At 35.7% G+C, this 25,454-nt stretch overlaps 1 protein-coding gene across 3 annotated transcripts in view; it reads left to right on the top strand.

Moving 5' to 3' along the window:
* Positions 1-25,454, top strand: part of plxna4 (plexin A4) — a 341,756-nt gene that overhangs the window by 250,671 nt on the left and 65,631 nt on the right. For all 3 annotated transcript variants that reach the window (XM_015352424.2, XM_069192541.1, XM_069192542.1), the window contains 9 exons: positions 4,383-4,583; positions 8,791-8,887; positions 11,867-12,057; positions 17,150-17,301; positions 20,174-20,291; positions 21,338-21,474; positions 21,911-22,078; positions 22,682-22,775; positions 24,940-25,179. In XM_015352424.2, coding sequence (XP_015207910.2) covers positions 4,383-4,583; positions 8,791-8,887; positions 11,867-12,057; positions 17,150-17,301; positions 20,174-20,291; positions 21,338-21,474; positions 21,911-22,078; positions 22,682-22,775; positions 24,940-25,179 — 1,398 coding nt within the window. The remainder of the gene's footprint in view (positions 1-4,382; positions 4,584-8,790; positions 8,888-11,866; positions 12,058-17,149; positions 17,302-20,173; positions 20,292-21,337; positions 21,475-21,910; positions 22,079-22,681; positions 22,776-24,939; positions 25,180-25,454) is intronic.

Below are 25,454 nucleotides of genomic sequence, written 5' to 3'. Positions count from 1 at the left end.
TGATACCATAATAAAGCAAAGAAAATGCAGTAAGTCACAAATGTACAATCTCTCAGCATAAATAAAACCCCATGAAGGAGCAGATGCGCTATGTGCCGGGACTAGTACAGCAGTAGTTACAGTGCAAGTCTAGAGAGAAGAATGAAATTGTAAGTGCATTTCATATACGTTTAAAAACATAACATACAGTAAATATGCTAAATATTGTGTGGAGAAAATAAAAATTGAAAAATAAAATAATTAAGGGAGGCTAAAGAATCCAAGGACAAATTGTCTTAATGCAGTTATTTGGGAACAGTCACTAAAAATAGGAAACTTTAGTACAATATCCCTGTTGTACGTAATATTCTAAATGTGGTCATACTACTGCATTGTACACTTTACTTTTCTATAAACAGAGATCTTCATAATAATCATTTTTATTGATAAATATATTGGTATTAAAACAATTGTAACACTATGGATCACTATATCTTTAATCATCATTCATTCTCTGATACTATTTTATAAAATATCTGTCCCTCTTATCTCTTAAGAAAATATCCATTATCTCTCTAAAAAGCTCACAATGTCCTGAATATGTTTTTTTAATGCTTAGTAGCAAAACCTATAAGATTTTTGCATTAAGAAACAGTACAACAAAAAGTTGGTGCCATTTCAGTAATAATACGTAAATTACCTATTACATGGTGAGTAGTCAGGATTTGAGATGTAATAAAAGAAAATTGACAGAATACTGCTTTTAGCTTTTAAGTTTCCAGTTAATGCTAATAGCTTTTACACTACTGCACAACATTTTTTTTTCAGATTATAAAAGATTTATATAACTTTCTCCATCCCCTACACAAATTTTCTGGTGACACTGAAAATGACCAAGCAAAAGATCAGTTGGTGCAGTCACTCTTAGTATATTGCCATGTGTGGCAAAATGTCTTCGTGAATTTTGTTACGACAAGGGCATTGTCCCTATAAAGACTTAATAACCTGGTTTGACAAAACAACTCTTGCAGAACAGCATCTCTGAAGATGCCATAATAAAGCCTGCGAGCCCTCAATTATTTTGTTGTTATGTTTGGAGTCAATCACTCCTAACATAAAACCGCCAGCTTTAACTGAGCACCCGTCAATAAGGAGATGTGAGAGAAAAAATGGGATAGGTGGAGGTCTTTTTCCATTATTATTTATAAGTCAGTCTAGAGCAATAAAAGTGTGTACATTATATCAACATTATAGAGAAATAAATTGTACCTAGATTTGGGAAATAAATGATGCATCCTAAAGTCTTTGAGCACATTTGGCCTCAAAACACTCTAGTGTTTATGGATGTGTTATAAATGTGCCAGACCTCTCTGAGATTGATGGTGCCTGGACCTTATCAACATGGTTGGCTTTATTGGCCTGATAACGTGCAGTCTTAAGATCCTATCAGTCTTTTAATGTTGCCAATACAGTTGGTGTTTGCTGCTTAAAGACAAGGGATTTGTGATTGAAATATGTAGTTACAAGTTTTCAATACACTTTATAACTGTCATGATGAAAAACGATAAAAGCAGTTTCGTTTATGTGACAGATGAAATAAATTATTGCTGTTGGGTCTTGAGTTTGATTCTAGATAAGGATGCCTTCCTTTTTTGAGCTTGCATGTTTTTCCAATGTCCATGTAGGCTTTCTACATCTACTGTACATGCACTGTAGTTTCCACAATCCAAAGACAAGCTGTCCAGGTTAATTGGTATGGTATCTCTCCAGTCTAAGTGTGCCAGTGACCGCCTGTGTTTGCCCTGGCATCTCATCCAGGGTCTAGTCTTACCCTGTGTCCTGTACCTGACAGGTTAGGTTTCTGGTTCATCATGACCCTCTAAGGATAAAGTATTGTAGTTACTGAGAACGAATGGATGAATAATGGATTTTATCAGATGTTATTGTTAACTGCAAAGTCTTTAATAAGGTGCCAAAATCTCAAATGCATCCTGATGCTATATTTACATTGGCTGAAACAATCTTAAATCTAACTATACTATCTGAATATGTACATAGAATCACTTTTTAAAAATAATTCTGCCCAATGTAATTTCTGCTTAGCTTATGTGTACTCTTTATCAAAGTTTACATTGCTACATCTGTGACACTGCCAATTGAAAAGGATAGAGTAACAAAAATTAAGACATCCATGTATGTTAAGTTTCAGCTGTAAGCGCAGGAGTTTTACAAACAGGTTATGTCTATTGTATGTGATATCTATGATAAAATATATTTTCTATCTGCTCCTTGACAGCTTGTTGTGAAGTTCACTATACAAGAATAAAATTGAATTGAATTGAATCCTTCTGAGCACAGGCTTTAAAGAAAGCATTCATTACACTGGATTCAAATTCAAATCAAATTACATACCTGGAGGTAGATTTTCACATTCGAGAAGCATTGCTCTGGTTTACAATCAGAACAATGCTCCATATTAAACAACGTGCTAATTCATTGCATCATTAAATTTCTAGAGTAGGGTTGTGTACCAGCCAGGGCATAAATTAATGCATAAGTTACAGTAGCTGGTGCATAAATATATTTTGAATTTTATATTGCAGCCTAATTCTTTCCCAGCACAAGGGTTTCCTGAAACACATGCTTAACGGCAGTGACTAGTAAATCTCAAGTCATCTCAAACATGTTAGTATAACACCAGCAATCTGTTAGTTTTCTTTATGTGGCACAAATTTACGTCAGACTTACTCAAGGTGGACTCACAAGCCGTAGAACTGCACCCTCTTTAGTGATGAATGAAGGTTTTCTGTAGACCATCCTGATTGATGTGAAGGGGCGTGGTGCAGATGTACAGAATGATATGCTAATTATTGTTGAATGGACCAGTTCACGTGTGGTGGTCTGGGCAGGAGTCTCTACTCGCTACAGAACTTCACTTCTCTGATTGATGCAACCTGACTACATGGCGCTATAATGAAGAAGTCAGCAGACGGACTCGACAGGTGATAGAGTGTAGTAGAGCAACCAAGAGCAGTCTGCCTCAATGGAAGTCTGAACTAAGCACCAGCAGTACAAGGATTGTGTTAATACTTAGGGAGGTAGTGCCTCCCTTGTAATACATTTTTTATTTTGACTCAGTCACATTTTATACTGAAGGCATGTCATGATTCTTTGATTTGTATTTCCTGTTTAAAATATTTTATTAAATTCAATAGAGCTGAGATGATTGATTGCATGTCTTTTGTGCATAGGTATATATATTGTATTTTCTTAAGGATTTGGCACAAACCTAAAACATGAGACATGTGAGCCTCATTTACTGAAAGATCATGATAAGATGTAGTATTTTTATTTTAAAAAAACAACACTCTGTTGCCTTTTGAGAGATTAATGTTGAGAGATTTAACACAACTTTTGTTCTTCAGCATTTTAAATGGTAGTCTCAGGTCCTAGATTGAGTACTGCCTGAAATGATATATCTCACTGACATACTTTTGATCAGTTCCAAAGTTGATTTATTTTCTTGGACCATTGCTGAACCTAAGTCCTAGATCTGAAGCCCCCAAAACCTTTATATATTGTATCACCTACTCTCTAAATAAAATAGGTCTTTAATTTTCAATAGAAAAGAAAATTATGTCAATATGATAAAGCACACATTTGGACACTTCTTTTTTATTTGTACACACAGCCTCTTCAATTATCTATAATGACTTTTTTTTTAACAGAGTCATAAACCTTTTTATATGCAAACCAGTTCTTCATTCAGAGTAATGCAATCACATTGCATTAATGAACTTCAAACAAGTGTTATCATAAATTTAACAGCCTGGAAGAAAGAAAATTGTAGGTCCAGTTTTTATTCTGGGTAAGAAGCACCTTATCTGAAGTCTTCTAAGCTCTGTCTACTCCTTATGCTGAACAAGGAAAGAAAATCCAGGTGGAAATTTGTTTTTGGAAAAGGGAATACGCTGACTCCTGTTTTACTCAGCCTTGTCAAGCATTTTTGTTATGTTTTCCAAATGTATTTTTATTGCATTTTCTTGCAGTACTTTAGTTTTTCAAAGTCCAGAATAAGAGAAGATTACTTACGTAATAGTGTTTTATGACTGTTCAAAGAAATAAAACTTTTTTGACATAACTCAGAATTCAGCCTTTATCTACTGTATGTATTTTTAATCTGCCTACACAGTGAAAGTGAGAGAGAGATTATGAATATCGTTCAGAATTTAAATGCTTGTCCCACTATGGTTGTCTCTCAGGCATGTATATCATCCCATTTGTTTTGCTACCAGCTTGTCAGTAGGTTTTTTTGCTTCAGCTAACAGAACAAAACGATCAAAATGCAAACTTCTTAAACTACGCAGCAGAGTTTTATTTTGAATGTCCTTGGTGTTTTTCAGGACTGTCCTCAGCTGCTCCCAGCAGAGAAGATACTTGTCCCAGTTGGAGTTGTAAAGCCTATCACACTGAAAGCCAAAAACCTGCCCCAGCCCCAATCTGGCCAGCGAGGATACGAATGCATTCTCAACATCCAGGGCACAGAGGAGAGGGTGCCAGCTCTGCGCTTCAACAGCTCCAGTGTGCAGTGCCAGAACACCTCAGTAAGTTTCAGATCAACGCTTCACGACATCCTTCTGTGCATGCAAAGAATGCAAGCCTGCTCAATGACATGACACCAGTGGATTTAAAGCTCCTTCCTTTACCAGCTTAAATAGTTCAGCCCTGTGACAGTCGCTCATTGAAATAGAATTTAGAAAGTTACAAAATGGAGACTCCTTCAACTAACACTTACTGTAGCTGAGACAGAATAAGGAACTGACATTTACCCGTGCAAGTAATGCTACTCTATAGTCAACCTTTCACCCAGTTAAGCAGACAAATGATTAATCCAACCAACGTAAGGGACATTTAAGCTTTTCAAAATATAGTTTGCACAGATTCCATTAGCTGTATAAGAATATTACACATAAGCATGAACAATATAACATGTTTGCTTCAAATACGATGCACAGATATACTAAAGTATCATAAAATTAAAGATCTAAATATTAACTGAATGTAAAACTTTGTCTAACTCTGAATACAAAACACTCTGTTTTGTTTCTCTATAGAAGCACTATACTCACTGGCCTTCTTTAAAGAGCAGACCTATTGAAAGCTTCTAAAACTAAATTCCTGGTATTTTTATTTACTGTATAGTAAACAGTTGAGTTTCCACTGCCTACAATGATAACTGGAATACTGGAATTATTTCTACAGCATATAAAAATAAGATATTTAATATGGTGAAAATGGTTCACAAAAGGTTTCCTTGCCTGTGAAGTATGAATAAGGATATCAATAGCCTACTAAATATGGATACAAATTTAGTTTTGCCCAAAATGCTTTCTGAGTTCAACTCTCGGCTGGTATGCTCAGCTTCCTCTGTTTACTTCTGCCTGAATTAGGATGGTGGGTATAGAGGCTGGCATAACAGAACTGCTTCTCATAATCCCACTGATGCAATGAAGCAGAAACATTAATAAAGTAAAGGTATCTGTTAGTCAGGTTCCCAAAGACAGCACCAGCTATTGTTCACCTGGACACTTCAAGCATGGCAGTGATCTGCTCCGCCAAGCCTGCACAGCCTCCCTCTGGCTTTGTTTTTTTCACTTAATTGTTTTTCCCAGCTTAAATGAGTGAATGTACAATATACAGCCTGAAAGATATTTAATTCATGAATGTCCTGCTAGTGACATGAAGGTAGGTGATTATGGCTAATTGTTTTCCTCTGAGTAACTTAAAAATTAATCAATTGGAATAAATAGAAAAGTATTCCTGCATGGCACAGGTGGAGCTCTGATTATCAGTCCTGTCCCAAGACAATCCGAGATGCTTGTCGACTTGTATTTCAAGTTCTAGTACTACACCAAATAATTTGCAGAGTACTGTATATCTGTTCGTATGACTCTTATTTCCAGTTGTGTTTTCCTTTTTGGTTACGAATTTGTAGATCCCATCTACACAAAAGTCAGTTTAAGGTTTGGAGGTGTGACGTTTCTCCAGTTACACAGTTGTCAGATTTCAGGAGATGTATGCACACTTTCAACTGCAGCATTTTCAGCTAAACTGCCTTTAGTTTAAAATCTACATTAACATTCATTCAGCACATGACTGTATAAACAAGGCCTTGCTTAAATAAATAAGTGCCTTATCTTCTACTGCTGTTCACTCTAGATTGGCAGAGACAGCTGCAGAATACATGTGATCTAAGATGCAGTTCTTTTCATCCTCTTGACATAAATACATGTCCTGGGTTCAAGGGGATTCAGGTGCTTGTTCATCGTGTAATAACAGTGATTTCACTTGTATTTTCAGTGCCAACCCAGCAAAACACCCTGAATTGGCAATTTTGATAAAACATCAACTCATCATCAGCAGATAGTGAGCAATGCCTTGCCAGCAGGTGCCTAATAAATACAAGTAGTACAAACTCTCAAGAGTCCACACACCTTTTTATCAGATCTACCAAGCAATATAACAAATCCTGTTACAGTACATGGCACTAAGCAGTAATAAATACTGTACATTAGCAGAAAAATAATGCCACTAAAAACAAAGAAGAATGTTTAATCAGGACAGAAATAATTCCAGAAATAATACAGAAATAATGCCTACAACACAGTGCACATCCTGTAATTATGCGTAGCAGGTTGAAAGATCTGAGTAAAAAATATGTTGCAGATTCTCAAAAAAACAATACATTTCGGGGAAATACAACAGCTGGACTGAGAACACTACCTTGTTCCAGCAGTGATTGACTATGGATATGCTTCTGTGAGTACATAGCTTAAGGAACAGGGTGGTGGATTAAAAGAGAGCAAAACTAAGTGCCTGGGCCTTCACTGATGTCGGAACATACTGTAGGAAATTTAACAAACGTAAGGAGGTCATTTGGCCCACCTAGCCCATTTGTTATTTAGTGGCTAATTGATTCAAGGATTTCATCCAGCTGTTTCTTGAAAGAAGGCGAGATATGTAAAGTACTTATGTATGCTATTTTTTAAGTACATTCAGACAGTCTATCTATAAGTGAAATCATTTTTAAGGCCTACTGTGCAATCCCTATGATCCCTCCTGCATCTATATTCCAGTTGTTATGCTTGTTATTGGATTTCAAAGTTGATTTTTAATCTTTGGTGCACATTGTATGTACTGTAGTTGTTAAACTGACTGCTTATTTTTGCAATATAGACTATTGTGTATCCTCAGCATAGTTCTAACTATGCAAGCAGTTATCTAATCCATGATCTGTAGTAATTGAGCCTTTTGCCTTGTGTAAAGAGTGGTGTAATTTTGTTCTGAGATTGGTGAAGAGCAGCTAATTTATTTTAAATATACACATTTTGTCCTGCTGACAAAAGAGCTTTTTAATTCCAAACACTTGCACATTTTAACTACAACATGCAGCAACAAAAGAAGCATAAAAAAGTTAGGTAAAAAAAGAGTCAATTTTACCTATCTAGCTCATTGGTAGTTAGTAGCTAATTGATTTGTGGATCTCATCCAGTCATTTCTGCTTCTTTAACAACTTGTTCCAGATACCCATTGCCCTTGGTGGATGTATCAGATATGGTTAGAACTACAAACCTTTATAATACTTCTTTGATGGCTGGGAGTGTAAACAACATACTCATTAGAAATAACAGCAACAGAATGCTGGGCTTTTGTCTTTCTTGTCCAGTCCCTACTGTATATTTTGTCTTTTTAATGTATTCATGTAGTAAATGAAGCTTCCAAACCTCATCATTCGTCTTTCAACTGTCACAAGTGAGATGTGTTTTGATCTGTGCTATGGGTGATGACCCTGATGCAAATCCACCTAGAAAAAATGCATCAAACAACAATTTTTAGGGGATTAAATAAGTCTTGTGCGGCCAAATCCTGAATCAATTTTTTTTCAAAACCCTAATTCCCACCCAACTGAATTGTTACATTTTGTAGTAGACTCTTACATTTGAAAATAATGTTTTTTAGAATTGTAATTAATGAAGCAGTGAGTATATTAAATATTGCTGTCTGATTAAAACTCTTGTTTACCTTCATAATTGTTACCTTATTCATTTTGAGAAAAGGTAAAATACTGCTTTGCATCCCACAAAACAGTCTTGCAGTCCTGGTAGTCTTTAATCGCTTTTGTTGCCCAGACACTTATCACAGATCTCACAAGCCCACAGGATGTCAGTTCAACTGTATTACCTGCAAGGCATAACCTAATATAAACTAATGCTCTAAAGCTGCAAAACAAAATCATCGTTATCCCAGTTTGTAATCTTCTAGATAAAGGATTGCTAAAATGGAAAAAAAAGACAGATCAGCCCAAGTCACATATATTAAAAACATCAATCTTTTCACATTTTCATTTTAGTTAACTGTTCCTTTTTTCTTTTGAAAAAAACCTGGCAGCTGGGTAAGAACTGTCATTTTGACTTTGTAATTTCTATGGAGTTTTGAGAACATACAGTATAGGTGGGCAGGATGAAACTTGCTGAAAATATCCTCTTCACTGTTCCTTCCCATGGGACACAGTATGTAGGCATCAACAGATCAAACTGCAACCATCAGCGTATTAACTTAACTTTAAGGATAGCTTATGTCCTACTGCATTACTGTATGCTTCATCTAAATGTACAGTATCCTTCATCAGCTTCTATTAATTTAAAGATGCTATTAACCAGTGTTCTTGTCACTGTAGCTTTTGCATGACAAGAAAAAGTTCATAGCATTACTTGTTTTTAACCTGTTTCTGTCTGTCTGTGTTCTTCCCAGTACTCCTATGAAGGAATGGAAATTAACAGTCTCCCAGTAGATTTGATGGTGGTATGGAATGGTGACTTCAGCATTGACAATCCAGCAGATAACAAAGGTAGGGTCTACTTCAATATGTCCTTGAAACTGGTAACTATGGCAACAGGCCACACTATCCTACACTTAACACAACAGAAGCAGCAGATCCCCTTCTTAACTTCACACTTTCCTTTTTCCTGTCAGGGTGTCATTAATACATATCCCTCAGCATATCTATTTGCTGTTTATTCTTAAAATCCTCATACATCTAATTACTCATGCTTTAAGTGGACTGCCTGAACAGAAGACAGGCTGAAAGAGTTACAAATAGTGAAGATTTCATTTAACATATATATATATATGTAACAACATATACTGTACAGTACACATATTGGTGAGACTTAAAAAATGATACTTTGGCATTATACAGTAGATGTAAATGGAGAAGCCCTTGGCTCAGACTACAAGACTTTGAAAATATCTGGATCAGATATTTTTTTAAGTCTTCATTTGAATTTATTTATTTATGATTTGTGAGCCTTACTCAGTCTCCAAAGTGGTTGTGGTACACGTAGTTGGTTTCTTTGTGAGCGCTCTTCATGTCCCTTTTGATATCTGAAAATTAGTTTCTGATCAAATTATTTGAATCGGGTGAGAATAATAGTAAAGTTATTGATAAGTACTGATAAAATTTAAGACAGCCTGCTCTGAATATTGTAGATTGTGGAAAACTCTACTTTAACCACATAAGATCCACAGTGGCGGGTTTTACTCTGTTTAGTACACAAAGATTTTATTTATTTGCTTCTGTTTTGCCTCATATTCTGCACAGTAGAAAGTAAGATTGCATGTCTTCTGTCTGTGGATAAGAATTTAAAATAAAAAGTGTCAGGCAAAAAAAAAAACATGCACTTTACACAAAGTATTAGATCAGGAAATGGTGCTCTGGGAACATAATTTGATGGACGGATCACAGAAGCATCTAATGGCAATTAAAAAACAAACGTCTGTCTGGTTTCCATGGCAATAGAATGTTAAACTAGTTGATAAAGAGAAGCAGAGCACCGTAGTTTAAGAGCTAAGTGCCTAAGAAAAGAGCAAATGTCACCTGTAAGGCTGCCTCTGTTTATAAACGGATGAAAATGTGAGATACAGCAATTAAACGCCAGCCTCTTACTATGCAGTCCTTATATGAGCTAAATATTTTGCTCCCATATTAGCTCTGTTGGAAAGGGTTCAACAAATTCTCTTCAATAATTTCGAAGTGGTTTATGGAAAATCTATTTTTCATTCTGTGTAGCCATGACTTGGTTGCTTCTTAAGCCATTTTTATAAAATGCTATCAGATTATTTGCCATTCACCTACTTCACTTATGGACCTAAGATGGAGTGATTGCACATTTTATTTCTGGTGGACATAATTTGTAAAGCGGAACTAAGGAACTATGTCATTGTCGTAGGCGGAATGATTGGGTTTCATTGTGGAGAGAGAGCTACAGTAATGTGTACTGTATAAATCAATCAGGAACCACAGTGATTAATAAGTTCCTAAACTCTCAATAAAAGAAAAAGAGAAGCTGTCTAAAAGGGGCAGAAAAGCAGCAATTTAATACATTTACCTTGTAAACCTGCCTTAAAATGTTAAAAACTAAATATGTGAAAGATTCTTCAGATGAAACAGAATTTATCCACCTGTCAGTGTCTGATTTCATAAATTCTAAAGGGGCCAGTAGAAAGCCCATTTGTCTCCATTCCTCAGAGCTGTCTTGCTCACATCATTGCACAGAATCTTATCTTACTTCTGTGTACTCTGCCCATCTTCCCCCTCAGTGAAGTTTTGCAAAAGTAACTTCTCAGACATTATGTTCTCTGATGCTAATGCCCATTTATTGTGACGTACTGTATAAAAGAGAACCAATGGACTTGACCATATCTAGATAATAATGTCATCTAGTTCTGTTAAAATACAATAAAGCACATAAGAAATATTCTGTTTTAGATTGACTATTTGTATTTCTAAATACCTCATGATGAGAAAAATAACCTTAAGCATATATGGAACTGTGAAACGCCCATTCTTACACGGTATAATATGCACCTTTGGAAGTCTTGGTCTGAATAGAAAATGTAACGTCTGCCCAATGCATCAGAATTCTCTAGAAGGAGGGATCCCATATGGTATCCCAGGAGTCAACCAGTTAATTTCAGCCAGTGCTGTTCATTAGGAGTACAGGTTGAGCACTACAGTTGAATTCCGGTCACTGCACATGAGAGACTTCTGTGTCTTAGCTCTAGCCCTGTGTTTGCATTATTGTCACTGGGAGCTGCATCACTCCTCCAGTGAATGCTGACTCTTCCTCAGGCACCATGCGACTGTTTTGAAATGTATTGTTATCAAAAAAGGTCCCCATTCTTCCTGTTCCTCATTGTGCTCATGTGAGCAAAGGCTAGTGTGGCTAATACCGTAGTTGATGATTCCAAACTGAGATTGTGGTTGCAAAAGTAAAATAGATCAGACTGCCGATTTCATCCAAGCAGAGCATAAGCTCATTTCTCCCTTAAATTACAAGACAATAAGCAGTAATGCATAGTGGGAACCTTTACCATATATATAACTATATATGAACCCTGCTGTATTAAAACACGTCCCCACACATAGTGGAAGTGTTAATTTTTCTGCATTTCATCTGTACGTGTGGTATAAATAGAGGATATCTGCATAAATATCTACATAACAGTCTGCATTATACACATGGGAAGGCTATGAGATACTTGTATTGGTATAAGAGATTGATCTGAAAATCTAGAGAAATAAGTCAACTGCAGTGACATAAAATATTATTTAACATGAGCAATGGTTTAGTTTTATTGCATATTGCATGAAAATAGAAAAAAATGATACACATTTTGGTACTAACTGACGTAATATGAATCACAATATTATGGTAATATCCAAAAATTGCTTTCAGCGTTTGTGTATTGGCTCATTTGAATGTGTTGTTTCCTGGTAAGATTTGTCTTTGCTTTCTGATTTTCTTTTTTTCTTGTGATGTGGCAGTTCACCTGTATAAATGTGGAGCTATGAGGGAGAGCTGTGGACTGTGCCTGAAGGCTGATCCTCACTTTGGCTGTGTGTGGTGTAAAAGGGAGAACAGATGTACACTGAAACAGCATTGCCCACAACTGCAGAACCAGTGGCTGGAGAACACAGGGCTGAACAGCAAATGTACCCACCCAAAAATAACACAGGTAAAAAATCTGTTATTAAAACAGTTGGTGCTCATCTTGTTTCATATGTTAGTACTATGAAATGAGTACTCTAGGTATTGCTAATATCTTTTTAATAGAACTGGTTTGAAGAGCTTTTAAGTGCAACATAAAATCATGTGTGAGTGGTAAATTCACTAATGGTGATATAAACTTCAAATGCTGTTTATTGTGGTGAAGGTGAGGTTGTGGTGATGGTGGATGGTGTGGGTATGGGGGTTCCTAAAGAAACGTTTGCATTGACTGAGTTACTGTATGTCGTGTAGTAAAAATGATATGAAAGTTTGTTTAACTGAGGATAAGAAAAAACAGGTAGCAGTTTCAACACCGTTTCCATTTGTAACATGTTAGATACAGTACATGGTTTTAGTTGTGGGAAATACCCTTACCATTCTGAAACATGATGGATGTAGAGAGCTTAAACATATGCTTGCCTAAACCACTGAGGGTGTCTTCAGGTTAAACTTCACACTCACTATAAATACAGACAATACAAGTCTGTGAAAATTTTCCTTGTCTTAATACAGCATCTCCTTGATGCTGCATTAAAAGATTCTTGTTGGAAAGTATTTTGTGACCATTTAATGGAGCAGAATCCTCTGGTGGTTGGATATGTATTGCAGCTAGTGCTCTGTCTGGATCTGTAGGGGAGTTTTGTCTTGCTGGCTGCTCTCCAAAAAGACACCCAGCCACATTTTAAAAACCACATAGAAGTTATAAGAGCCTTCATATCAGTATAGCAAAGAGGACATGAAAAATTAATTTTACATGATACAAGAATCTTTCCCTTTTTAACGAATATCAAGTGTAATTGAAACATACAGTACTGTACTCCAGCAGACATTTAATTTTTTTTTGTCACTTTATGACTGCATTCTCTTAAGATAATAAACTGCTGTTTTGTTATATTTCCATATATAAAATTTCACATTGTTTCACAAAGCTTTACTGAGAAAACAGAAATTATGGCACAGTTGAATATTTCCCTACCATATCTGTCTAATGCACATTTTATATTGATTCTAAACTCTCATTAACCTAACATCTTTTCTAAACATATAAAAAATCTTTAATAGGTGTTGTAAAGTATAGTTTTGTATTATGAATGAAAACATATAAAATTAGAAAATATTGATAGTATACTGTATATGTTGTTGCACAATGTACAGTATGCTATTGATTTTATCAGTCATGTAACGTATAACCTTCCAGCATTATTTGGACATCTGAATTTCTTAGCCATACTTGTGCTTTCATATTGAGTTTTTTTTTTTAATGCAGTACACACAGTATTAATGGTCTTTGAACCAATTCTGCTACATTTACGGAAGTAAAGCTTTTTTCTTCTTCTTTTGGGTAAACCATTGGAAGCTTTTCACAAGTGAGAGTCAATACCTCTTTAATCTGGTCTACTGTTTCTAAAGCAGGCAGTGACAGAACTACAAAAGACACTGAGTCTGTTCATTATTGTGCATGTCTCTATCAGGTTTTGGACTTGCCGATATAGAACCATAATGAATTAGCTACATGCAAAAAGGATCTTTAAAATCTTAATTTCTTCCAGAACAATACAGATGACTAGAAGACTAAATTTCCCAAAGTATTTTTTCCATTTACACAGCAGATAACTTTATTGATTCATTTTTTTCAAAATGTATAGGATAGTGTGTCCTGCACAGGGTTACTAAATGTGTTTATTAGCACAGCTGCAGGGGTTGAGCATGTTGACTTGACCTGCTTTCCTTGAGTGGTGGTCTGTGTATGCATCACAGAGATGCACCTTGCACTGCATATAAAAGCCCAGTAAGGGTTTTTATGTGGCAGAGAAGAATGACACTGCAAGTTCTGGTTTCAATGCTGAGACTTAGAATACGCAATCCATTTACTGTATTTAAGGCAGATGGTAACTGAGAAGTGATGGTTAGCTGAACGTTTGAAAACCAAGATAAATCAGACTGCCTGTAGCTGGTGTATTGGTGTATTCTTAACCATATGCAGACCCTGGAATTAAACTGTACATTTTACTGAGGGATTGTATAGTGATCAACTTAGGAAAACAAATGCAAATCTTTGTATGAATTTTAAGCTATCCACCAATGTTGCTGCCGTTACATAAATAATTCATTGTATCTATCACAACATCTATTTAACGTAATGAAAATAAATACATTTTTGGAAACGTTGTGTTTCATTAAGGAAAATCATTGTCACACATCATAAAGCACGTTCAAGAATGTCTCTGATCTTGCAATTTCTTGTATAGCATTAATTTATCAGGCTAAAATTAACAACTGAAAGTTAATATGGAAGCTAGAAGCTCCAATGATTAAAACACCCTGAAGCAAAGCACAAAGTGCTGCAGAATATTTTGTAAGTGCATCCTCTTTTTTATAATGCTGTCATTAAGTATTTTGGCTTCTGTTTCCCTGTAGAAAATTATTTTACATTGATGGTGAATAACAGACACTGCTGAAACAAACTAGTAATGTTGTATGACTGAAGGCTCTCAGATTTTCTTCTACAATGTTCACATTACAACTACATTCCTGCGTTGTCAGTTTAAGTCATGCTATGTGTGTGTCCTTGCACACAGAGAAGACTAGGACATCCTTACCCCAAACCCCATTCTGTTTGAAAGAACAGACTCAAACTGTGTGTTATAATAGAAAAGAGTGTTTTCTCAGTTCATACAATTACCTGCCACTGAAGCCACTTATAATCAAAGCTTAAATGAGGAACTATTGTATTCAAACACAGCACACTGCATACTGTATATCTTTGAAGAGACTGCAGAGTTCTGAACACCATTATTTACAATGTGATAAATATGAATAAACACACACACTTTAATTCACATGAAAAAATACATCTCGAATTTGAAGGTGTATTTGAAGATTACCTAACCACATGGTGATCCTTGGCCACATTATGTGTTACACATTGTAAAGAAACAAAAACACTATTCGTGAAGTGCTACAGTATGAACTTTTTTGTGATTTAGATTTGACATAAAACACTAATACAAAGCTGGAACTTCACAGTCATTACTTGCAGTGTATCAGTAAAAAAGGCTGAACAGGAAAGTCCAGCATGTGCGTTTAGGACTCTTTAACTTCTTATCCGAAACCATTGGTAACCATGCAAATAACACATACTGTATAATGTGAAAGCTGACACTTTTACAGTTTGCCAACCTCAAAGTTTATGGACTTAAGATACAAAACAATGCAGCATTCAGGCATTTGTGCCATGTTTCATCCCTCTCTTCATCAGCAGAGACAGACCGTGAGCTCTGTATTGTTTAATTGGACTTGATTAACTATAAACTGAACAAATATCCAGTGTGTATCTGAGCTGAACTCTTCACCCTCCTCTGCATAATTGAGACTATGTGTTTTCTGGACTACTTTTCCATTATAAAAAAAGTCAGTGTGGAAATAAACCTCAAGAATCGAGAAACACACAAACCAGCTGTATATTTGAATAATGTTTTCATATTTACATATGTTGGTAGACCTTTATGAGTTTTAACACAGATAATTCAGTTTTTCTTTTTCTTTTTTTTCTTTTTAACTTAAAATTGTATAGATTTTTTTCAATATAGGTAGAATGCCTAAACGTCCACCACTGGTCTGATTGTTTTCAATCATACAGTAGATTTACCTTCTGTAAATCATCCATCTCTGTTTTTGTTCTGTGAATGTACTGCTGTCTGAATGCATGCTATTGTATGGGCCTTAGTCCCTTAGCAACTCAGAACAATTTTGCATGTTAAATCTGGAAGGAAAGCAATATCTTGGTAGTTGAAATGTTAATAGGGGCTCATAAAGCACTTAATTAAAGAAACAGGATTAAAGTGTCAATAGTTAAACCCTTAAATAAGGGGCATCTGGGCAAATCAGTGAATACCCATGGCTATTATAATTATGCTGAGTTTTTTTTTCCTCTGGTGACAGCACCATTTTCTTCAGAGAATGATACACTGCAGAGCACACGGCTAAAATAGTTCTTTGAATCTGAAGTTTATAAAATATTTCACTGCAAGTCGAGGATCAAGAGGTCACAGCTATTTTCCTTAGGGTTTAGTAGTTTAATGGTGCAGTCATGCATTGAACATTCATATGCAACAGCTTCAATATATGTAATAGTAACCTGCGTCTTGTCCCTCAACAGTGTTATAATTGAGATTAATACCCCAAATATGTTCACAGTGCTTAAATAAAATCTGACAACAACTTAATAATAATGTTAACATTATAAGTTTGAAATGAACAACAGAGGTTCTAAAAGCTGTTACAAAAATACTTTAAATATTTTAAGACTTCAAGAAAATGTTCTCTCTGAGACATATTTTCCTCACGACAGATATTACAATTTGAATTTTATGGAGTAGTTTCATAGGTTGTGATTAGCAATAATCTTTCAGAATTTAATTTGTGTAAAGTAGTCCAGTTTTTTTAAGCCAGTCTTGTTTGTTTTGGTATTAATGCTCCTTATGTAATTGTGAAGCTTTGACAGAAGATATTTTCATAACACATTACTACAATCATTCACCTTATCCGAGTGAAAATTTAACCACACACAAATGTAATACATACTGTAGGAAATTAAGTAGCACTTTTAGCCATTTTAAAAATACAGAACACAACATTGAATATAACAGCTTATTTTTTTTACAAAATCAAAGCATTCTCTGTCTCGGAAATTAAGGTTGGACTCTTAAATTGGATCTCTTGATCTTTTTTTGCTCTCTGGCTTTCTCTCGTTCCCCCACTCTCTGTTTTGATTTGTCTGTGAACTGATAAAAAAATGAAAATATACCTGAGTTCACAGGCAGCATTTTTGGTGACCTACAATTTTCATACATAAGATGAATAGGATGAAGAGCCAAATTGGACTCATTTTGCAACATTTTGCAAATATGTGCCAACACTGCAGGATTCTGTGAACTTGTGTGAACCAACCCTATCCGCGAGCACTGCAGATACAGACAGAATTATTCTCACTTTCTTCATCTGGATACTCCTTGCTAGGGTATTATTAATATTTAATTTGTCTTCTGTGATTATTTCAGATAACTCCTTTAAGAGGTCCAAGGGAAGGTGGTACATTGGTAACCATACGAGGGGAGAATCTTGGCCTGGAGTTCAGGGAGATAGAGGGACATGTAAAGGTGGCAGAAGTCGATTGTACACCAGTTCCAGAGGGGTATATCCCTGCTGAGCAGTAAGTAAAATGGCATTGTAAAGATTCGTCTGTTAATCTGAATTGCAAAAATATATATATATCACCATTTCCTTTTGCAAGAGTAAAAAAGGATCTTCACTTGATTGGTTGCACAATGTTAAGAAATTCTTCTTGTGGATGTGTGATGTACTGTATGTGCTCTCAATATACTGTATCTAGATTTGCATACACAGTAGCTGTATAAAAAAATAAAATAACATGCTTAAAATCCATTTGCACTTGAAAAAATCAAAAGCACCATAGGTTGATAGATATCACTGACCGCAATGCACAGAATCAGAAAGTTGCATGTCCTGATGAAGGAAGCAACAATTTGTCTTCTGCATTACAGATAAGAGCTACAGTGAAGTGCATTGAGGATCTTGGTTTTGAGCTGTTACCTCACACACCTTATAGCCCATTAACAGAAAAATACAATATATTACCACAAACATGCACAAGATTTCTGGAGACATTTTACTTCAGGTGGTACTTTCATAATCTTGTAAATCATATCCTTTACATTTTTAAATGTTCCCGAGGTAAACTGTACTAAAATACCACATGGCAGATATAGTTGTATTAGTTCTGTTGTAACATTCCTGGGGTATTTATCATGTAATTGTAAGCTCGTATGTAAAATATACTTCCATCCATCACATTATTTCCTCCATATTTATTTTGCAATATCCTGGTGCTGTACCTGCTCTGCAGAATCAATTGTGCTAGTCAAGGCAACTAACTGTTGTAACTTTCTGTTATAAAGCGTGTTCCTTCACATTATGTCTACCGTATGTGATAGTTTACCGCTGAACATCTCGGAATATTTCAATCATATTGATTATTCCATTCACACCCCTTGTCAGATCTTTTGGTAATGGGATAACGTGATTTCCTTGGAAGTGAATACGAGTTCAAATCTTTGTGAGACCTACCTACATAATATAATAATTATGGCATTTACCAAAGAAGAACCTAATACATTCCTGTAGTAGTATGCTGTTGCTGTTATGTTCCACAAGTTATATTTCTGTCATACTTTTAGCTGTTGTGATAATCCTGTGGTAATTTCTGTTATTCTTAATGATTACCACCTTGGTATCACTAGATTGCCACAGCATATTTTCATAAGGGAGTCCAGATCTTAGCCTTATGAAGGAAGCTCTCTGAGGTCTGAAATTCAGTGATGACAACAAGACCAAAGTGGTAATGACTCAGCGCATCAATTACCTTGTGAAACAGTGGCAGAAGTGTTAGCAGGGGGGGTAAATGGAAAACTAAAACAATTTGCACCAGCTGTGAAGCGTATTTGGAGGATTTTATTTTTTTTAATCACTTTACTTACTAACATTCATATGTATCTGTGCTGTCTTATCTTTTTACCAGAGTTATATCACAAATATAAGAGCTCAGACTGAACTGAAGAAACTGAAGAAAAGTGGTGGCAATTTATTGTGAAAATCACCCCTCTTAAGCTTCTTAAATATTGTGAGAAAATTCAGCATTAGACAAGTACAAAGCCATCTTAAAATCTGTGTAAACCTACTCTATCGGTTTCCAGTTGAATGTCGTGTATTTACTCTACATTTGACATTTGGAAAGACATGCCCAAATAAGCATACAGAAAACTGTTCTGAGTAGTGTATTGCTTTACAGTTGAGAAGATTTAATCTTTTCTGACTAGCATTAAGTTCAGTAATCATAGTTGGTTCAGATTAAACATTTCTAAAAGTGGCTTTGAAAAGAAGTGAAATGATCTATAAATATGCCATTAATAAAACATTATTGCAGATAATGCATGACACAGTCTACATTATATTCAAAATGTATTTTGTCTATTTGATATAGGCTTTATACAGTGCCTTGAAAAGTATTCACCACCTATCAATAACACTGTATTTCATTTTGCTGCTTTACAAATAATGTATATTTCCGTATGAGCTTATATTAGTTGGTGATCAAAATGAATACTTTCATAGGTGAAGGAGGATGATTGTCAGCAAAACCTTAAAAGATATATAATGTGAAATTGACTGATTGCCTAAGTATTCAGTGCACTAAGACAGTACTTGGTGGAAACACCTTTTACTTCATTTACTGCTGTCAGTATTTTTGGATAGCTCTCCATCAGTTTTGCACAGTGGGATGGTGTAATTTTATCCATTCTTCCTGGCAAAAGTCTACCAGTTCTGACAAGTTCGTTGGGGACAGTTAATGGACTACAATTGTCAAGCCTTGCTGTAAAATTTCTAATGGATTCAAGTCAGGATTCTGTCTTGACAAGTCACTATCCTATTCGGACCACTTCAGTTTGTCTTTGGTCGTGTGCTTCATGTCATTGTCCTGCAGACTTTTTGAAGCAGACATAAATCCTTGGGTTGCTCAAGTGGGTTTTCATTCAAGATTTGCCTATACTTTCTAGCTTTAGTTTATCCCACAATCATGACAGGCTTTCTAGTTCCTGTTGATGAGAATCATGCATACAGTATGGCATTATGCTGTTACAGCCATGCATCCCATGACAAGTGGGATGGTGCTTACCTGGTGATGTACCACAGTATGTTGCATTACATGCAACACTTTTCATTTAGATTTAAAAGTTTAGTTTTTGTCTGGCCTGACCATAAAGCCTTTAATCAAAAGTCTGCAGTATCTCATACAAGATTTAAGATTGTTTTCAGCTAAGGCTTCTTTTGTGTCACACAAAATGGGTGGGCTTTGTGTGGCGATTTGGATATGGTTGAGGTACGAACCCTGACTCCCATCTCAGACATTTAACTTAATCGGTATGCCACTGTGAAGCCAACACGACACAAAAGAATATCAAAACGTTCTGCAGGACAAATCCATTTCTTTTCATCTTTGTTTTCAGGATAGTATGTGAAATGGGGAAAGCGGAGAGAAGTCAATATGCAGGAAGCGTGCAGGTCTGTGTGGGAGAGTGCAGACCTGAATTCATGGCAACTTCCTACAAATATTATTTCTTTGTGGTGAGTATCTTTTTGTTTCATGTTCAAGTACATTCCGATGGCAGCCAATTAATTCTCATGAGACATCAAGGCTGGAAGCACAGAAAGGCACTTAATTAACACAGGTTTTTTGAAAATCCTATTGAATCAGGACAACATCTGTATCAGAAATGATCTCTATTAGAATGACGAGGGCCAAAGTGACCAATAAGAAATATATATAGTCTTCTTGGTGTCAGAACAATGAATTAGGAGATTTCAGTAGGGCTCATGGTGCAATTATACTGTAACTGCATTATACATACACATAGTGCATGAACACATCTATTTTAATAATTTATTTTTAATAGATATTTTTGTTTAATTTTCACAAATATGAAGACATAATGAATATCTTAGAAGCTTTCTAGGTTTCCAGGGAGGATCCTATTGAATGCACTCCTGGAGTTGTCATATTTTAATGCTGGTGGTGGCACTTGTGCACTAGAATGCTGGCTTGGCATCCTTTACTCTTTTTTACTGTAAGCATGTGTAGATATCGGTTGTGTCAGAGATGCCTTTCACTAGCAAACTTGTTCTCCTAGAGTACATACAGTAGGACTGTTTTCTTTAGTAATGATTGAAATGTAAATATTTCCTTCTATGTTTCTTTACCATTCGAGTGATGAGTATGATTAAAAATATTTGTTTTAGAAAACACGTGAAATTTACATTGAATGATACAGATTACACAATCTGTAAGAACGTGTATTTTCTTTGTTTTAATAGATGCTTAAGAAGCAATTTTACTAATATGTTGTATGCTGCTAAGATGCAGTGCACACTCATCTGCGATTTCTCCTTGTTATGAAACGCATTCTGAAATGAAACTGCGTGGGTGTTATTATCCAATTAACAAGAAAATTTAGACAGTATGTCTGACAGACAAAAATGTAATGCATTGCATAGTATGTTCTACCAAAATCTGAAAAAACATGTTGCTTTTCTTAGCTCATAGGTTTGTTATGTAGGGAAAAATAGTTAATTTTTTCCCAATGCAGTACATTTTACCTTTTTTTACTTTACAGGTTCCCAAATTAATGTACCTGAAGCCTAATCGTGGTCCTGTGTCAGGGGGCACTATTGTCAACATCACTGGGAGCAATCTAGACGCAGGTAGCAATGTGTCCATCATGTTTAAAGACCAGAAGTGTATTTTTCACAGGTAAAGGTTGCCTTTGTTGCAAATTAATTCTTCTCTAAGTTTTGTTTACTTTCAGACCACATACAGTACTGTATTGAATCCATTATACCTCTTTCATGATGTTGTTCACTGTAATAAATCATCTGAGTGAACCGTATAAACCATGCGGTACATTTCTCTATACATCAGTCAGAACAAGGAACATGGAAATTATATTACTTTTGTGTGTGTTTGTTGGGAGGCATTCTGATGTGGTAGTGATAGTGAACTTTTTCTAGGAGCTGTTTAGTGCCTGCAACACCTTAACATTGATCGCTTTAATTTGGAATATATTAACCTGGCTGATTTCACATAAAACAAATGACCTCTTTCTTCATTTGTGTTAGAAGAATATTCTATTTCTGCCTGAGGGAGGCAGAACTACAGTATCATCTTTGGGTATTTATTTCATTAACAGGAGAGGTGCTCAGTGGATTACATGCAAATCCCAGGCCTCCCTTCATGGCTATGGGAATGTCACTGTGTCTGTACGAGTGGACCGAGCCGAGCTTCAGAAAGACTTGAGGTTTGAATATGTAGAGGACCCAATAATCACCAAGTTAGAACCAGAATGGAGCATCTTCAGGTAATACCGGGAATAGACAGTTGAATTCTCCAAGTGAGTTGTTGCTGGATTCGCTGAGGAAGTTTCCTACAAATATATGAAATTATCCTTAGTGGTGTTCTTTTGACTCAGTTAAGACTAGAGAATCGCTTATTACAGTTTTCTAAGCTGGCATACTTTAGTACATGGAAGGGTGCCATCCTAGCTGCTTAGAATTGAAGCGTCCCAGCAGTTTCTATTAATTGGACATGTGGTAAGACCTGGAGAAACGCATAAGATAAACTGGATGTTTTCATATGAGTTTCACTGATTAAATATCAACTGAACATAGCATTATAATTAAGAATATTTAAAATATAAGTTCTAAATCACTAGGAATAAACAACAAGCCTAATGAATAAATTACCTTTAAATCCTTGTGCTTCAGTGCCATTTGCTTCCCTCTTTTTTTGCCATGATCCAGCTGTATTTTCAAAACATTTCTTTTTTACCTGTTGTCTGGTTTGCACCATTAAACTTCTGAATTACTGTGAGGAAAGAGGAAGCCAAGCATACTCTGGAGCACTAATCTTTGACCTACCCATGTAATATGTTGGTTTCTTTCTCTTTGTTGGAATAATGCAGTGGTAATACACCAATAACAGTAACGGGAACGAATCTGGACATCATTCAAAACCCTCTAATCCGAGCCAAGTACAATGGAGTGGAGACTGTCAATGTAAGTATTGTTACTGGGAGCCTGGGAACCTAGAATGGCACATGGCTAAAACAGCTCAAGAAGGTTTTCAGGGTGAAGGAGCTCTGAAAAGCTATTGTTCAATGTGGAAAACCTACACAGGTCCTGGCACAGGGGTGGTAATGTTTTCCTGAAGAGAAATGAAATATAAAGCTAAAAGCTAAATATCAGGTGTACACTATTAAATTCCCAATGAAACAGATTTGAAAGGTATAGGAGCACGCCTAAGGAACATAAAAAGATTTTTCAAAGGATTCTGAACAATATTTAATTATTTCATATATCATATACTGATTCATCTTGACATACTGTAGTGGTATAAAAGTATCTAAATATTTTCCAAAAGGGATTCATCCCAAAATGTCCCATGGCAAATATTTTGGAAGATTGCATCTTTTATGGGTTCTACCAGTTAAAATGTTTAAAGATTATGAAATTAATCCTAACAAGAAACTGAAATAATTCACCAATTCACTGTGTTGAAAAGAAACACAAAAGACTGGAGCCTTCTGGTTTTACTGTGGGAGACTTCATATTGCCTAGTTTTCCTGTATTACAGTACTGTATGTATCTCAGACTCAGCCCTTTGTGTCTATGAAATATCGTTGAACACCACTTTATTTTTTCACTCAGTGGCTGATCTAGTGGCTTCAGCAGTTACTAGAAAGAGATCTAGGCTCTGTTCTCTATCAGTTTCTTCTCCTGCCTAAAATTAGTTGCTACCCCATTTCATTTATAGGGAATAGGAAACTAGACCAGCTAGATGATAGATGACTTCACTGGTGTCTGGGAAAGTACTTTAATCTTCTTCTGAAAACCTGGCTCAGTATCTTATCTGTTCTAACCTTGCACATTGAATATACGCAAACCATACTGTCAGTTTCAGATGAAGATTGCTCCCTGCTGTCTCTGTCGCGGATGCATGCAGGGAGTATCCAAAACCTAACTTTATGTTTTGGAAGTATGCTGCGATAGAGCACTTTGGGGTGTATGTGACTAACACAGTCTCAGATGTGACTGTATTGACTCTACTGATGAACCCATGACTGTTCCTGAAAACTGATGCCTCCCAGGTTACTGTCAATACTCAGGTACAAGGACATTTATATCCTGGGTCTAACTGCAACCAAAAATCTATTTTATGAGGCTGGGTAAAGACCAAACTTCTGTACCTTCTGTGGGTCACATCTTACATTATTTTACATTTTGCTAATGCAGTTATTGACTGAGTGGTCAGATGTTCTCGTTTTCAAAATTTGACTGTTCGACTTTTTTTTACTATTTTTTCTTGTCTTCTATTTGTCATGTGTCTTCTTCTTAAAATATGCTTTTAAAATGAAAAAAATCCAAAATGCGAATTCAATGTGTCATATTACATTTCAAGGTGTCTTGCTGCTGCAGTGAATGGATGGTCAAACATTATATTACAAACTTCTAATCATATTGATGTGTGTAAGCATTCTGAATTACATACAGATGTGTTCTGCAGTCACAACAATCTGCTTTTATCATACCTGAATTTATTTATAGATAGTCTTTCATTTTCATATTTCTGTATTTACTGGGAATATATCTTTATTTATTACAGCAACGTGTAAGAAGGCAAAAACAGTGCAAGCAAGAAGCCCAGGTGTTTCAGTGCTGTTGTGAGAGTTCATTTCTCCACATTGTCTGGGCATATACTATAAAGAATGGTACATGCAAAAGAAAGTAATTCCAGAGATGTTATTACAAAGATCTAAATTATAATTACCTTCAGCATCAATGTTCGATCTCATACGAAATACTTTATGCAGTTCGTAGCTCAATATCCTGAAAAGGATATGTTCCAGGAGAAATAATGCAGAGGCACATCAGGGTATGTGTTAGTACAGTACAGCTACATTTCAGGATACAAGAACATAAGGAAGTACATAAAAAACCTGTGAAAACATAGTAAAACAACTGAGAACCGTGAAAATAAAAGATTTCCTTCCACCAGTATCCTTCTAGAACATGTTAGTTATGGTATAAGGACCAATTCAAGCAAGTTGCAGTGAGCTAAATGTCCTGTCCTTCTTCAAGTTTCGTTAACTTAATGGTCAGTGTTTTACTACACTGTATTTTTTTTTTCTTATTCCAATTATAATCCCCCTTTCTGTTTCAGACATGCAAAATGCTCAGCTCAACATCAATGGTCTGCCAAGCTCCTGAGCTGGCTGTGAGTTCAAGTCACCAGGGTGAGGTTGTGGAGCGTCCGGATGAGTTTGGGTTTATTCTTGACAATGTCCAGTCAGTGCTGTCCTTGAACAGCACCAACTTCATCTATTATCCAAACCCTGTATTTGAGGTTTTAAGTCTCTCAGGAGTGTTGGAACTAAAACCTGGCTCACCCATCATACTGAAGGTATATTGAAACATTAGAAATCAAGACAACAGTGTGTGTGATAACAATGTTAATTTGCATTAGGTCATTTTTCCTCCTAAAATATAAGTAGATGTTCAATATAATATACTTACATCAGTGTGCGAAATATCAGAGACTGACACAAAAGGAATGCATAAGACTCCACTAATATATTGTGTTTGCTTCATTATTTTAATACTAGATTGTATTTGCAATCAGTGGTTTAAATTGTTTCTTATTGTTGTGTCATAGTTCTTTGTGAGCAGCACAGTGCA

The sequence above is a fragment of the Lepisosteus oculatus genome, chromosome 7 (genome assembly GCF_040954835.1).
Source record: "Lepisosteus oculatus isolate fLepOcu1 chromosome 7, fLepOcu1.hap2, whole genome shotgun sequence".
In the NCBI taxonomy this organism is placed as follows: Eukaryota; Metazoa; Chordata; class Actinopteri; order Semionotiformes; family Lepisosteidae; genus Lepisosteus; species Lepisosteus oculatus.
The sequence above is the reverse complement of the archived record's forward strand: the minus strand, read 5'-3'. Positions and strand labels throughout refer to the sequence as shown.